This window comes from Pieris rapae, chromosome 20 (assembly GCF_905147795.1).
Source record: "Pieris rapae chromosome 20, ilPieRapa1.1, whole genome shotgun sequence".
Classification (NCBI taxonomy): Eukaryota; Metazoa; Arthropoda; class Insecta; order Lepidoptera; family Pieridae; genus Pieris; species Pieris rapae.
This window is the reverse complement of record NC_059528.1, coordinates 6,182,087-6,199,089: the sequence shown is the minus strand read 5'-3', so window position 1 is coordinate 6,199,089 and position 17,003 is coordinate 6,182,087. Positions and strand designations below refer to the sequence as shown.

At 33.0% G+C, this 17,003-nt stretch overlaps 2 protein-coding genes across 2 annotated transcripts; both read right to left on the bottom strand.

Annotated features, from left to right (window-relative positions):
* Window positions 1-192: 192 nt before the first annotated feature.
* On the bottom strand, window positions 193-2,246 carry LOC110995566 (STE20/SPS1-related proline-alanine-rich protein kinase). Its single transcript, XM_022262776.2, has one exon. It carries the CDS (start codon window positions 2,244-2,246, stop codon window positions 780-782), a length of 1,467 nt encoding a protein of 488 aa, XP_022118468.2. The 3' UTR covers window positions 193-779.
* LOC110995567 (acyl-coenzyme A diphosphatase NUDT19-like) lies at window positions 2,189-4,397 on the bottom strand. Its single transcript, XM_022262777.2, has 5 exons — window positions 3,904-4,397; window positions 3,586-3,730; window positions 3,310-3,507; window positions 2,669-2,876; window positions 2,189-2,536 (listed from the first exon to the last, which is right to left on the bottom strand). Exons 1-5 carry the CDS (start codon window positions 4,218-4,220, stop codon window positions 2,325-2,327), a joined length of 1,080 nt encoding a protein of 359 aa, XP_022118469.2. The 5' UTR covers window positions 4,221-4,397; the 3' UTR covers window positions 2,189-2,324.
* Window positions 4,398-17,003: the final 12,606 nt, after the last annotated feature.

Genomic DNA, 17,003 nt, shown 5'->3' with positions numbered 1-17,003 from the left:
GAGAACCCCATAACAAGCTGGTAATCCGAGCCTTACCTTTAAATTTAAAGCGTTTATTTGATTAATTTGTTAAATAATAAATTCATGTCAAATAAGTATCAAACTTATATTACTCTAGATAATTGCGTATCTTGAGTGATAAAATCAATTACAGTGTTTCATATACAGAAGAGCGAAATTAACACGACAGAATATTATATAAATTCATATTTATTCCTATAATAATCGCATCCACTTGAGCTATAAATGATAAAACTAAGAATCCATATTCACCCATAAATACGTAGGTACTTACACAGCGTAAAGTAATATAGTGCTTACAATTATTAAACTACAGACTAAAATGGCGCGCGACGTTGCACCCTTATATACAGTGAGTCCCTGAGACTTCTCATAACTCAAATATATAAATTATATAATTGAAAAGCATTAAAATTCTTAGAAATTCATTCTAAATTTCACGAGTTGTTTACAGATATGATTCTATTATGGGTTTCGTCTAGTGATAAGAATACTAAGAAAATATTCTATTGGAGTCTTTTTCTGTTGGATTTTTCTGTACTTGAAGAATAAGAGTCTCAGCGATGCGCTATATAGCTATATACGTGATACAACAGTGATTAAGATAATTTGGAAGCCAACGACTCGCGACTTAGTATCGGTTACCATTTGTGCTCTCATGCTTCGTCAATAGATAAATAGCAAAAGTGCTCAGTGGCTAAACGCACTATGGAAAGTTAAATACTCGAGTTATTGTCCTTTAGGGAGGTAGAAAAGAATCAGTCGACGATGGACAACTGCGCATAGCCTATGAGACCTTTCTCATCCAGTGGCTCGGCGGAATCCGCGGATTCCAAGCGGAAAGTTAACGTGCGAGGTGCCGGGGATCCGCTGGGGAAAATGTGGGAGTCGACCAGGACTTGCAATTGCTGAGCGATGGTCGCGGAATCGCGTCCGTCTACCAGACCAGCTCCAACCAACTCGGTAGCGATACCGTCCGCGGAATCCTTTCCAGGCGCGAACTCGAAGCGGATATCGTTGAGTTCCTTTCGCGAGTTCCTCATTCTCAAAACGAGGTTGATCAGTGGCGCTTCCTCGGTTTCTATGGAACCAATTGTAAATCCAGCGCGGGCCTCACTATCACTTTCGCTGTCTGAAGAATCCGCTCTAAGTAATTGGTTCATCGGACGATCGGCTGCTTCTCCGTCCTCATCGTCATCCTCTTCATCACTCTCCCACACCCATTCTCCCGTTTCCATTCGGTGTAAACGTCCCGATGTTCCCGGTTGACGCTTGCTGGCCTTATGTACTCTGGTCTCCATGCTCGGTCCGATTGACACCAATGTTTGGACGAGATATTTACGATCCTTTGCTTTCTTGAAGAATGAATGCTTAAGTAACTCGGTCGCTGATGGTCGTTTGGTTGGATCTTTTTGGAGACACTCGGAAATCATTTTCCTGAAAGTTTTGCCGTATGCCTTATACTGGTCTTTCTCTTCCGCTCCGGTGTCTAATGTGGGCGGATCGTTCTGCAAAGTCAGCATCAATACTTTCATAGGTGGATACTTGTGGTAAGGGGCCGTTCCGGTGGCCATCTCAATGGCTGTGATTCCAAAGGACCAAATATCAGCTTTAAAATCATATCCATGATTTTGTTCCATGACTTCAGGCGCCATCCAACATGGTGTCCCGACAAAGGTGTGGCGGACCTTCTGCCGCGATAGATCGCGTCCAGTTGCAAGCCAAGCCGAAACACCAAAATCAGCAATTTGCACAATTCCATCATCACCGAGGAGAATGTTACCAGCCTTGATGTCTCTATGAATTTGTCCATTTTGGTGGAAATATTCAAGACCTTTCAAAACTTCTTTCAGTACAGTAGCAATAGTTGCTTCATCAAAAACTCCATGTTTGCAGTTTGAAATTCTCATCTTATGCTTGATGATGTCGAGCAAGCTTCCACCTTCAAGCAGTCTCAGTACAAGCCACAACTCCTCCTTCACAACAAAGCTGGTGTAATAGGTTACCACATTCTCATGATTACAGCTCGACATTGCCTGGATTTCTTTAAGAAGTTCATCCATGGAAGTGTTCCATTTCTCCAAGTTGATCCTTTTGATAGCACACTTCTCACTTCGAGGACGGCAGAAGGCTGCATGTACAACGGCCGTAGCGCCAACTCCTATAACCTCCAATAGCTCATAATCATCTTGACTGTTAGGCCACATGTGACCGGAACCTGCCATTTTGTCTTTTTATGTACTAATTATGAAATTGTTTGACAATTTTTTCAACTACTAAGGCTGTAAGACTAAGGCAATAAGTTATTGATGAATTGAAATGTTGACAGATTTAACTTGATTTCCCATATTGATATGGTTTTTAGGTGTATAATTGTGAGTAACAATTAGTCTCTCAGAGCCAACAATTTCAATCCGGTGCAAAGATTTAGTGGTATCACGAAGTTCTAGTGCTGTTTTCTCTTTAGCGATTATCTCACTGTTATAATCTACATTCGTAGGGTATAGATGATCACCTGTAACAAAAAAGATTAAAAATTATTATGAAATACAATTTTAAAAAAATGTGTCATTAGTACATATAAACCATCTGATTAACTTTTGAAAATTATGATATAGATCACAAAAAAAAGATAAAATATACATACCTGGTAAGAGAAATACCCATCCATCCTTAGTCCGTGTAGGGATGGGAAAAATAAGCTCATTACCCTGACTAGTAATATTTTTCGCAAAATTTATTACTTCATCTAAATCAGTAATATGGCTTAAGCGATTAAGTTCATATGCCTGTGGAGGATGTAACTTTATTTCACCCTTGCTGTTTCTGTCTAACAAGTCAGATGGATTCGCCCACTGGAAGAGAAATTTAAAACTGTTAAAAAAATATGCAGTCTAATGAAGTTATTCCTTCATATATCTCAACGATTACAACAATTGTTTAAATTATTAATGTACACTGCACATAGAACTTATTAATTGTTCTTGAACATAATAAAGAATTTTTGAAATTGAAATTGTTTAAATTTTATACCACTAATCTCAAGAATTGAACACTGAATAGCAATTTTACACAACCTATTGACAATTTATACAAAGAATATTTATTCACATCATGTTACATTGTTTGTAAGATGCAAGTTAAGCAGGTATAAAGTTCACTTTCATATTAAAACAACTCTGCACATTTTTCTTACACAACAATTCCAACTACAGCTTGTGTACCTAATATATCAGATTACATACTTTGATATGTTGATTATGCAAAAAATATTATTTTAAAACTTACTTCAACCTTTACAACTTCATTACTGCTACTTATGTTTGTTGGTTTATCCTTAACAGCTGCCACATAGAATGCTGTATCGAAACGCTTTGGTAATGTTACTGGACTTAACCAATTGCTCCAATAATGAAGTGACCATATGTCTGGGTAACAATTTAATTCTTTACATAAGTTAAAAAGTTCAGTTGGATTTTTGCTCACCTGAAATGATATAAAGCTGTTAGGGATTAAAATAAGAAATATTTGTAGTTTACTATTAGACTACTAATGATACCGTACCTTACTCTGCCAATATTTTGTATCAATGTTAGATAGAACAGTACTCCAAGAGTCAGACTTCTTTTTTTTGTGATCTGAACAACAAATAAGTAGACCAAGCTCCTCAAAAGTTTCTCGTATAGCACTAATTCTTAATGCAATGTGCCTAGATACAATAAAAAAGTAATAAATTTATTTCAAGGCCAGTCTCAATTTCTCATAAAAGCTATTAGTTTAATTTAAAGCAGACAATTCGGACAACAGTCAGACACTGTATACAAAAAGAATAGCTAAATTAGATATTAATAAATTAATATTATTTTACTTAAGGTTTCATACCTCCTCACAGGGATATCCTTAAATATGAGATTTGTGTATGCGCCAGGACGATGCAGGGACTCAAAATCACGCTGTGTGTATCCAAAATTGGTGAAAAGTGGCAACCAGTGGTCGCTGGCGTCAGCCTCTTCCGTCACACCGCCCGGAAACACTACACTATTCGAGAAAGATGCGTTATGCGTTCGTGTCTGCAACAAGATATCATAGTTACATGCATTCGTGACATTCTTCGATAACGCATCCACATTTCGCTTAGCAAGCACTATCAGTGAAGCAGAATCACGCCAATGTTTTTCGATTGCTCTTTTCACGACCATATCTATCACAAAATAGGTTGATTGCTAGAATTATTACAAACCGCACTAGGGTTACTGACAAGGCCGAAACTTACGTTGTCGAGAGTACCTTAGATTAGTTAAACATCGGTCTTATCGCTAATGTATGAGCAATGATAATATTGTTTTTTATTACATTATTAAGTGGATAAAACTACAGAATATAAAAATAGAAATAAAATAATTGACACTCACAGTAATGTCGACTTATAATTTCACATTTTTCGATTTTCGACGCGTTTGCGAACCACGGCAATTGACAATCTGACGTTGACAGATTGTCAATTGACTTATGATGATATATTAAAGAAAATACAATTATGAATGTGACAATGACAGTGATTATGATTCTGATATATCTGAAATCTGGATGCGAGGCTTTTAGCATTAATTATAGTGTCAAAAAATAATACGTATATCCAAGATCTCATGAGTAGATCATAGCCGAATTATATAATTGAACAATACAAGACATTTATTTACATTAACAATTTCGTTGAATCATTCAATGATTTAAAATATTTCGATGAATGTTTATTTTCTTTCATGAAATTATTAATTTGACTATCGGACATTCGGTTCCTTGCCGCCATAATTGATTTATGTATGAATCGGCGAACACAAGTTCAATTTGTATAGAAAGTAAATTTAGTATAGAAAATTATATAAAATCATTGGGTACTTTAACTCCACACGTTTAGACTTTTTCAATAGACAGATATAAGAGGTGAGTTTACATTATACGTATACGAAAAGTTGTAAACTTGTATGTCATTATATTCATTGCCAGCAAATATACAACATCATTGTTATTCTATCCACGGTCGACGATACTTTGACCTCATTCTTGCGATCAATGTGGATAACTCTATCCCCTAATCCATGGGAGCGAATGAATGGTGATTCCGTGTCCAATGTAATATTTAAATTCCATATTTTTTTTGTTTTATTAAACCATACAATATTTTATTTTATGACATTGGGTCGTACATTCGTACCCAGCTTGATAAATTATTCTATTATTAAAATATCATGTCGTTTATTTCATAGAAAAGTATAGTTATAATATGTGTACATTAGCACGAATACTATTTGTAAAAGGCAGTTTGTATTTGGAGTTCGGACTGAAAATTTGAAATTCATTCAAGGATAAAGTTTGCGAGAATCTAATTTCCGACACGAACGCTCGCATTGAATTATGTAAAGTGCACAAGTGCATACCAGATTGCCAGAGTACACTCAATTAGGGCGAGATTAAGAGATTTAACAGAGGACGAGTGTTCGAACTACTTGGACTCCGACACTATTAGTAATCAATCATACTGTGCCAGGTTAAATGCGCAGAAAATTAATGTAAAAACATTCATGGTTTGCCGAAATTTATGACACAAACTGCTATGTTTACGAAATTAATTAAATACACAATTGTTTCGGTAATACAGAATAATAGAATACATGATAATGTAAAGTTCGAATAATTAAGCAGTTTACGATGTAACAATTGTTAACAAGTGTATTTAATTAACGAATTGAGACATGCCAAGCGATTTTATCCGCGTTATTTTCAGCGAAGCGTGAATTTAAATAAATAAAATAAAAATAGCCTTTATTCGAGTACACTATAACTACGTCCATGTCTTTTAAGTTTAACACTAGTAGATACTCGATCGCCGACGGAGTGAAGGCGTATTTGATAGACATTGAAGTATGCCTGACTGTTCTTTCTGCAGTTATGATCGGATTTCAGAACATCTTTTAATGCCCAAAATTTGTTCCATGCTAGGTTTACTCGTCTATTTCTTTTCATCCACATGTCGGTTTGGACTAAAAGTTATTTCGCGAAAATACCGCGTTCAAATAAACAAACATACTATAAATTTTGTATAGATGAGCATGCTTTTATTTGTACGCTACTATTGAGTTTAGAAACAAAAATAGAAGATCTGTATTATATTGGTATTTAGCACGTGGCGACACCTGTACGCTTACAAATGACTGTGATACCCTGAAACGCGCTAACGGAGTTATTCCTACTTAGATATATAATACTTCTGGACCTTTGCCACTGCCGCTTTCAGGCTGAGCTAAGCTCGCCAAACAGCCCGTGCTGAGCTGTAAAGGCCCTTAAGGCCAACAGCGAGATTCCTTTCAAAAAAAAAAAGCTACTGCCGCCTAAGGGCCGGCCTTCCAGTGGCATTCAGGTTAAAGGAACAGTACACCATCCTTCCTCCACAAGCACACAATTGTCAAGACTGAATGCCGTCTATTGGGTCCGATATACTATCGACCAGGTTACCGTCACCCATGTACACCTACAGCACGATTATCCAGTTTTTTAAGGACTTAAGAAAAGACTTAGTAAGAAAAAAGATCTTTACAGTTTTATCCGAACATTTATATATTTACAAATTAACTATAGTAACTATGTTATTTTAAATTAAGAAATTTCGACATATGTAAATTTATTTTCATATTTCAAATAGGTAAGCATAAAATGATACTTACAGTATCGTTTATGGTAAATGAAATATTACATTTTACAATAAAAGATACGCTTTTCAAAGTTGTAGCTAATTCTTATGTTAAGAAACACAAAACAGTAATTTGAATAATCGAAATATGTAAACTGAAACAGCGAACGTTTCGTTCTCTCGAGTGCTTTATTTTCCATTTCAAATGGAAAATTCAGCTTCTTCAGCGTATTGTGTATTATTCAAATTATATTATCCGCGAGGTTTTTACCTTTAGGGTAATACGTATATACATACATATATGTAAAAATAATAATAATAAATGTGCATTTAACACTGAGCCTAATGTGTGTTTTATTGATGATTTCAAATATTATTCAAACATTTTCTGTTTTATATCATAATTCTATATATTATAATATATAATTTTTTTTGCAATTAAAACGGGCATGTAAGAAAATCTTCCTTAAATTTTTCTGTATTTTTTTTATGAGCCACCAATGGAATCTAGTTTTGGCCAATAATTGATTATTATGACTATGGAAGGGTTATGTATGTTTCAGAGACGACACCTACTTACGTACACACTTTAAATCCATATATATACATTTTGACATATGGATGTACACTAATAAATTCTTGCTGTTGCTTTACATTACATAGTTAATGTTTTTTTTGTACCCATTAACATTACCCCTTTAAACTCGACGTAAAATGACGCTTGACATTTATTAATTTAAGATCAGCGTGTTACATTAGGAACTCCTGAGTCCTCTCCTGGACATTTATAACTGCAAAATTGTTGTCCAACATTTGCAAATTTATTCAATCATTGTTGAAGTAAATTATAGTATAACATAACCATTAATCAACTTTAGTGGTGAACTAAGCAGATTATCCGAAGTCCCGAAACCGTAATAGAGCACGGGCAGAACATATTTTACGAGTTTCATAGATCAGACATAAAGAATCCTTATAGATTGTTAAATGAATTACCTTTAAAGAAATCCGAACGGATTTCTATACGATTGAACAGTAAAATAATAACATATAAATTCTCAAAAATCATTTATTCATGTAGATAACATAATGTACTTATTAACGTCAAAAAAATAAATATACATTAAAAACTTCTAATTGTACATTTACTGTCAGTTTTCAAATCAAGGGCGTAGAAAGAGAAAAAGTGGCAATAAACTCTGCACCACTCTTTTTAATCGCCAATTTTTTTTCTTTTACGCAACGTTTGTAAGGAGTTGCAACCATTACACCATGTTCCATACGACATCTTGAGTAATAAAGAACAATAAAATAAACTAAAAACAAAGATTTGTCTATCAGCAGGAGGCATGGTGAAATATGAGCACGTACATTACATTCTCGTGGGAACAATACGCAAATGCATAGTAGAAACAACTAATACATATCACCGCAGTAACGAATTCAAGTACGACCAATCACCAGTCACCACTATACACTATACACTACATAACTACGAGTATAAAATACGTGTCTGTTCGTGACAAACTCAAAATTGCAAGGATTTTCATGTGATTTTTATAAATAGAGAGGGATTCACGAGTAAGCCTTGCAAAGGTGGGGTTCACTTGTTTTTAGGATAAAGGGTTAATCAGTCCAGAATTCGTAACACATTCGAAATACACAGAGAACTGCGAGTGAAGAAGAATATGAAACTATTACATAGCTATCTATTATCTTCCTGCAAGTTATTTCTAACTCTCAAAGTAAGCGAAGCATATCCTACTCTATAATACGCTTAGGCTTGAACGGACACTTTTCTTAGTTTCAAGTTAGTATTAATAAATATAAAATGGCCCTACAAGATTGTATGTCTGGGCCACAGATATTTGTTCCGAGATTATAGGCAACTACATAGATGATCCGTGATCATAGGCAAGATAGAAGATCAACCTTCTGTGTCTAACACACGCCGTGGGCTTTTTGGGTCTAAAGCATGTTAAGGTTTCCTAACTGTTTTTGTTTGTATGAGAGTCGTACGTTGAAACCACTAGTCCATCACTGCTCTATTAGCTATTATTCATTTATGAACACTTAGTGAAATTAAAATGAGGGCAACTGGCGGCCTTATCGCTTTCGAGCGATCTCTTCCAAGCAACCCCTGTGAGAAAAATAATTAAGATAAGGTAAACAAGAAGTGCAAAAATACATAACAGAAATAATAATTATATTACTAAGCCGAAACTACTGGACAACATAATATGTACACAATGATTAGGAGAGTAGAAAAAGACACAAAAGAAAGTAGTTTTTATATTACTTGATAATATCACTTTTCTGATATCTCATACAAGAACAAATGGTGTATTTTGGTAGGCAAAAACTTAACAATAATGTATTATTTTATTTTATTTTAATTCTACTGTAATCTAGTCTATTTAAGCTATTAAACAGTTACAGCCTAACGCATAGCCCAATACCTACTCGTACTTATGTTTACAGTGTTCACTGGCACTTAAGCTTTCCGCTTATTCGGACTACACATAAAGTTGATAGAAGTACACTGTGAAAAGCTCTTACAGAAATCTAAAAAAAGTTGTATAAACACAAAAAGTAAGGTTTGTTTTTATACGCAAGTTTTTTCCCCTCATATTGACAGAACGTATAACGTTAGTTGGATTTTGACGTTAAAAGTGTTTTTTTTTTTCATTAATTTATTTGGTAAAGTTTACACATACTATCAATATAATAAATAATTACACGCTATTTTGTTTATAATATCTATATTTTGTCAATAAAATTGAAATATAAATGTTACAAAAAATTATAAAATATATATATATATAATATTACAAATGTATTTTTGTTTAGCAAAAAAAATCAAAACAGCGGATGAGGTATATGATATGATACAATGATACGGTATGCAACACCCTTTTTAGATCTGGGCCTCAGATTTCTGTATCTGTTTGATCAATCTAATTAAGTAAGGTGGGCCCTACTGTGCCTGACACGTGCCGTTGACTTCTCAAACAATTTTTCCTTTTACATTCATCAGCCGACTAACCGACCAACAGCACAGCCCAACACAGCCGGGGATCGAACCTACAACCTCAGATATGAGAGTCGCACTCTAAAGCCACGAGGCCTTCGTTTCTATACACTTTCGCCCGAACTAAAAAATAAATCCACAATCTCAGATTGAAATCGATCAAATTTACAAAGTGACTGAAAAATTTAAATCATTTTAAATAATCAATATTTAAGCCAGGTGAACAGATGTTCCCAAGGCAGGCAGTTAAGACCGCTTATTTATTGCCTCAGGTATTGTAAACTTAGAAACTTACCCGACACAAATCTATGGTCGATTAACATCTCCCCCCCCCCCCTACACCCCTCCATAAACTGTATTCCTTATACGTTTCTTCTTACTGTTTACATTAATAATAAAAATCATTCTTTCCAATGTATTAAAGTCTATCGCCCAAACCCAATCACCTTTCTCAATCAATTTTTGACCACGTGAGACCGATATCTTAATCCAATAATGATAACTAAGCCAATAACCAATCGACGGATTGTCATAGCCATCTGTTGATACAAGCTAACCATGGTAGGTCGGATCGGTGTATGTGGATAGACCTTTGTATGAAAATGACAGTTCAACTGTGTCAATATCCTATCTTAAGATTTTAACTCACACCATGTTTTTTAAATAATTAAAAAGCTATTTGATATGTTTTAAGCATAGACATGTATATTATAATATTATTTGTACGGTTTTATTTACTTTATTTTGTTTATATTGATTATGAAATATGAGTGTTAAGAGCGAAAAGATTGCATTCTATCCGTCGCCAAAAATAGATTGTCTTCTTGGGGTTTGGTTACTGGGGTCCAGATAGGAGATCGATTGACGGTCACGGTCTGATCTCATTGAAACAATCTGAGATTGTGGATTAATTAATGGCTTCGGGCGTAAAGGATACCGATGATCGGAATGTGAATAATATCGCTAAGTTCAAATATGTCGAAATAATATCAAATTCAAAGTAATAGAATACGATTGTTTACAATTTGGATTACACATTCAGACACACACACAAACGCACACAGATAACAGAACACTGGTTTTTATTATAATATATGATATTGAAGTCAATTTAGTCTTTTTTATAAAGGGGATAAAGCCAGTGGGTCAGCGATAAAAGATAACTTATGCCGGTCTTTTAATCAAAGTCTAACAATATTAAAACCCTACCTAGTTTAAAAAATATAAAGCTACAAATAGTGGAAGCATTTTTTCTATGTCGTTTGAGTATTCTCAGCAGACCTTATTCCATAGAAAACGAATAAAAATGAACCTAATTGAAATCATTATTTCAAGAGAGGGCGCCCAACATCAAGTGTATTCCAGAGTTTAACAACGTTATCAGTAAAGCCAGACCCCGGCGTGACGGGAACAAATTACACAAGAAATGCTTACTCATTCATTATATCACTTTTAGTTTACGTAATATCGCTATCTGTTATTATTAATTATTAGACATTAATTTTTGCTGATATTACAAACACTTGTGTAAAGAATATTTAAAGATATACCATTTGTCAAGGGGGAGCGGAAAGAAGGCCAGTAGAAAAATAGAAACGTATTTAAATGTAAATGTTTCTGAATTACAAGACAATTATTATTATATTTAAAAATTAAAAAATAAAGACTTGAATATTAGGTGCGCAATTAATATTTGTTTCTAACCTCGTTAGAAATAATGTGTAAATACAGAAGAAATTACCTACTTATGTATAAAAGGTGATTAAAGAAACAATTGCAATCTAAAGCCAATATAGGATAGCCATAGAAATATGGCGAGTTCCGTGTCATTGAAATACAAGTTATATTTAGTGTTCTTAAATTGTTTCACAGATAATAATTTACTCTATCACAGTAAGTGAAAACACAACTAATATATATACGAATTAGCTCTTGCGTATGAAAATATAAATATAGCAATTTAGAGAGTATACAATGACAAAATAATAACAAAAGATGTTCGCGAGCCCTCTGGCATTGAGAGTGTCCATGGGCGGCGGTATCACTTAACATCAGGTGAGCCTCCTGCCCGTTTGCCCCCTGTTCTGTAAAAAAAAAAGATTAAATGACGCTTGAAAGGTTCTACATTTGAATAACCTTCTAATAATTTTAAAAGCTGGCAATACAAGAAATTAAGACTATACATGAAAGCAACATGTTATATATTCTATATAGCCGCAGTACGACCTCGGGGATGAGACGAGGGTATGAGAATCACGCCGCCAACTCTACTTCTCATTTCTTAGTATAGAAGAAGCAGCATTGTAATATTATAATCGTGAAAATACCTCCGCATTATGACATAGGAACCTCTAATGTTGTATCTAAGTTAACTATGTTTTTAAATAATTTATATTTAATTTGACATGAAGTTTAATAAAACTATTTCTAATGCAATGCAATTGCATCATCTAACAAAATGCTGATGAATTAATTGTCAACGTAAGACGAGACTTGTTTTATATATCGCTGATGTCGCATTGTTAGAATTTACATAAATGTAATATGAATAAAAAACGCGTAAAAGAATTATGTATCTATCCTATTGTGGATTTCTGAACAACCCCAAAGATTTAATTTTTTCTGAACTCGTTTTTCTCGTAATGGGAAAAGTTAATGCCTTTTTTGCGTGGCTCGGTTATCTACACAAAACTTCGAACAGAGTTAAACTTTTGGATTCACTTCCTTTTACTCTTTTTGCTGCAAGTTATTTGTGAAAGCACCCTCTTTCACAAGCTTCAAAGGAATAAAAAAGGTTTTCTCGATATATGCGAAAATTTAATGTGATTTCTTTCCAGCCCTCAAATTACATACTGTATAATATAAAATACAGAAGGGCGCAAGTTTTGTTATGAAACTTTGTCTACGTTAGTTATTGTTATTTCCATTACTTCGTGTTCTGTGTAATGTATAATGAAGATTGTAATTGAAGATTTAAAGTGAGTTAATTTCCCATATGTATTACGCGTGATCTGGAATAATTGCAATATCGATTTGGCAATTATAATTAATACGCAACACAAATCAGTGTTGTAATCACATTAATGTTAATTAATAGTCGATAATTTACGAGCCGACGGATTTCGTGTTTTAAACTACATTGAATGCAAAATATTTTGTAAGGTCCACCTTAGACATGAGTTGACTTTACATATACTTACTGTAACGAATAACGAGTTAGTAAGGAGTGTGAACTCCAGAACCTTATAAACAATTTATTTCGCTGATCGCATTACTAACAATTTCTATTTACGTACAATTTTGAATAGTTTAATTTATAATAACTTATATATATATATCCTACAAAGTAAACATAAGAATTAAAAATTGATAAACATAAATTTCAAACATATTTAATAAGTAACCAAACTTATTAAATATGTTTGAAATATGTTTGAACCTGTGGCAGTAAATCTTTCTATTTATTATTATTATTATTACTATTTAGGTTAAGAATATTGTAAATACTACATTTTCAACTAATTATTTCGCAATCAAATTTATTTTACATTTAATATTTACCAAGACGCTTAAAAAGTATAACATATATTTAATGTGACTAAAAAAATCTTTAAAAAATTATTTCAAAAACTCTTTTATCTTTTACTAATTATATATAATAATCTATCAATCAATCTTAGAACTTATAATTTAGAATTTGGTATGAATTTGTGCTTTGTAAAACTGTGCTTTATGTTTATATTTTAATATGTATTCCGTTTTGGCTTTTGTGTATAAAATAATTATTTGAATATTCTTTAACGAATAGCTGTAGGAATACTTTAATAAAATAAATAAAGTCTTGACACGTTTATTATTTTTTATTATTACAAAATATTTTACGAAATTACGAATGACCTACCTACCGAATTTGACAGCAGCCGTAACCCTAGATCTTTTAAATCTCAAAGTCCATTTTAGATTATCTCTGTTGGTTTTTGTTGTATCGAACTTATAAAACAAATCGAATTTCAGCACATATTCACATTGGTTCGTATATGTTTTTGCTTTTTTATAACGTTTTTGTTGTATTAAAACTGAGCGTAGTTCTATGAAGTCCTTTTCTCTCAATCATTACGTCCGTCGTTTCACAACTGAGCGTTATTTAAGGCAGTTTTTGCCACGCATCTCTACTATGAGGAATCAGCTGCCCAGAAAAGGATTTTCAAACCAATTCGTCTTCCTAATTTCAAGAAAAGAGCGTGCCGATTTTAAAAGTCCGGCAACACACTTGCGTGCCCTCTAGCATCCATTATCCATCGGTATTCAACATGAACATATTATTTAAGATTAGGCGAGCCTCCTGCCCATTGTGCTCCTGCAAGAACATTGATGGACTGTATAAGGGAATCGATGAATTGTTTTTCTATATATTCACAAATTATTTTTCGAACACTAGATCAAAAAACGTAATTAAAATATGCTGAAATATGAGTGTAAATTTCTATTAAGTTTTGCCATTATTTATTGTACCGCGTGTGCGGAGGGCTTAACTGGGCTGGAAAAGGGCTTATTGTCATTGAGTAATTATTCTTGTATGACATTGTAGGCTGGTATTAACAGTGAATTTAATTAAAACGGAACACTTTATTATTGCGACTTTAATAGCAATACTAAGGATGCAAAATAACTAATAAGTAGGTAAACACATTTTAGCCTCTCTCACACCTTAGTCATACATCTACCGATTTTACTAATACTACTTACGCCCGAACTATCTATTTTTGGCGAAGGATAGAAAGCAATCTATTCGCTCTTTACACTCATATTTGATAATCAATATAAACCAATTAAAGAAAATAAAACATATATATATATATGTCTAAAACATATCAAACAGTTTTTAATTATTTAAAAAACTGGTGTTAGTTAAAATCTTAAGATAGAATATTGGCACAGTTGAAAAGTCATATTCATACAAAGGTCTATCCACATACACCGGGACCTACAATAGGTAGGTTGTATCGACAGATGGCTATTACAATCCGTCGATTGGCTATTAGCACACTTTTATCAATATTTTCATGTAGATGTCAAAAATGGATTCAGATAGGTTATAGGGTATGAGCGTTAAAAAGTGTCGATATTTAAATAATTTAAACTGTTAAAATGTTGTGCAATTCGTACTATTTCGGGCATTTGTTGGTCTTATGAAGTAAAGCGGTGTCGGCAACGAGCTCTGAGTTCTGAGCTCCTCAGTAGAATAAATAGTATATCATAAATTTTAATAAGCGTATAAATATCCTAAATTATATGTAAAGATTTGTTTAGTGGCCTAAAAAGAACATTATATTTAGCAAGTAAGTTAGTTACAAGCTGTAAATCTTTGTTTATAAAACATGTTTATTACATTGTACATGTATATTGGACAAAAACTTCGGTCTACTTTTTCTGTATATGTATATATTGTGTATACTTTTCTGTCGTAACGATTACTATATAAACTTAAATATTTTTTTGTAAGTAATAAATAATCATAATTTATGAAATATAGATATTAATATTCAAAGCTTTCCATCATTAAATATAGAAATAACTTCTCAAACCACTTGAACACTACAAAAAGTATGTAGTGTTTTTAGTCAAGTTAGGGTTTTTAGTCAACATTTAGGGGAATTTCAAGTTGGTCTTAGGGGAAACGTTTTGTTAGAGTTAGCATCACTGCCTTTGCTTCAGTTCACAAACAATAAAATTATTCCTGATCAAATATTATAATAATACTTTTCCCATTAAAGACATGTTATGAAAACTATATTCGATTTGACAGGAGTTTTCAACGCTCACAAATATTTTTTTCTGTCAAAACATTACGAAAAAAAACATCGCGTTGTAAACATCGTAATACAACACAGATGATGTTAAAACCAGTAAAATTGTACGTATTTAATAATTCACCATTTTGCCCTCTCTCATGGGAGAAAGCCGAGATTTGACAAGCGAACATTTAAGATATAATTAGGAAAGTTTCCTCCAAACTCAATATATTCAAATGGGGCACGCGGGAAATACAATTCTGCCTCGATTTCAAGGGTCAACGTTGAAGGTTCAACAGTTTAATGTTTTTTCGTAAATTTTCAAAGGGTAAAAGATGCCCGCTACGAAAATTTGTTTATCTAGGGTTGTTTTTACTTTCTTTTTTAATATTTTTTCATTGTGTAGGCAGGTTTTTTGGTTCAATTAATTTAAGCTGTTTATAATTATCTGATTTTAATAACATCTAAATAATTAAATTCAGTGCACATCAAAGGAGGAGTATGGCCCAGTAGTTTTAGCGTGCGCCTCTCATCTCTGAGGTCGTAGGTTCTCTTGCTCTCCACCACGATTAAAGTAAACATCGTGACGAAATAAAATGGACTAGGTGATCTACTTGCCTTAAGACAAATAAAAAATCTTGAAATGTATACAAAAATCTAGGGCCCAGACCTGGAAGGTTGTAGCGCCACTGGTCCATATTTAACAATTAAATTAGCTTCGTATAACAGATGAAGATGTGCATTACCGTGAAGGTTTAGGACAAATATTTTATTACATATTTATTTATTTATTTACACTTCTTTAACAAAATATACATATAAAAAAGCAGGTTACATAAGTTATTAGGCAACGGGCGACCTTATCGCTAACAAGCGTTTTCTTCCAGGCAACCCTTATTTGGAACAATAAAAAAAGAAACACCTACAAAGTAAAGTGCATAAATTATTTGAATAAAAAACTCAAAATAACAAATAACACCTATAATTAAAATAAAGTAAAATATAAAGAGGAAACAAGAAATAAATAAATAAACAATAGTATTTATAAACAAAAATGTAAAAGCTAATCCAAGGGTTCGGTCACAATTAATATACTTATATAAGTAGCTAATTACGAGGCAGAAGAAAATGATCGAAATGAAGTTTTTAAAATATTTTTGAGAATCATTGCAATCTATATCAACTACATATATTCAAACCTGTTTAAATAACAAACAATTTGCTTCAATAAACAAAACTGTAGTTGCGTATTGCCTTAAAATATAATGAGTGTTCGAGAACCAAACTGTTTGTTTAAATGATACTAACTGAGCTCTGGGGTTTATTCTCCTTTAAATATCAGTGTAGATTATGTTAAAAATCTAGACCAGAGCTTTGCACAGAAAAATATTACTTTAGCAACGCGTGGCAACGCAGACATAAGACATTTTTGGAGACTCATAATATCAATGAAATTCAAAAAGTTTTTTGA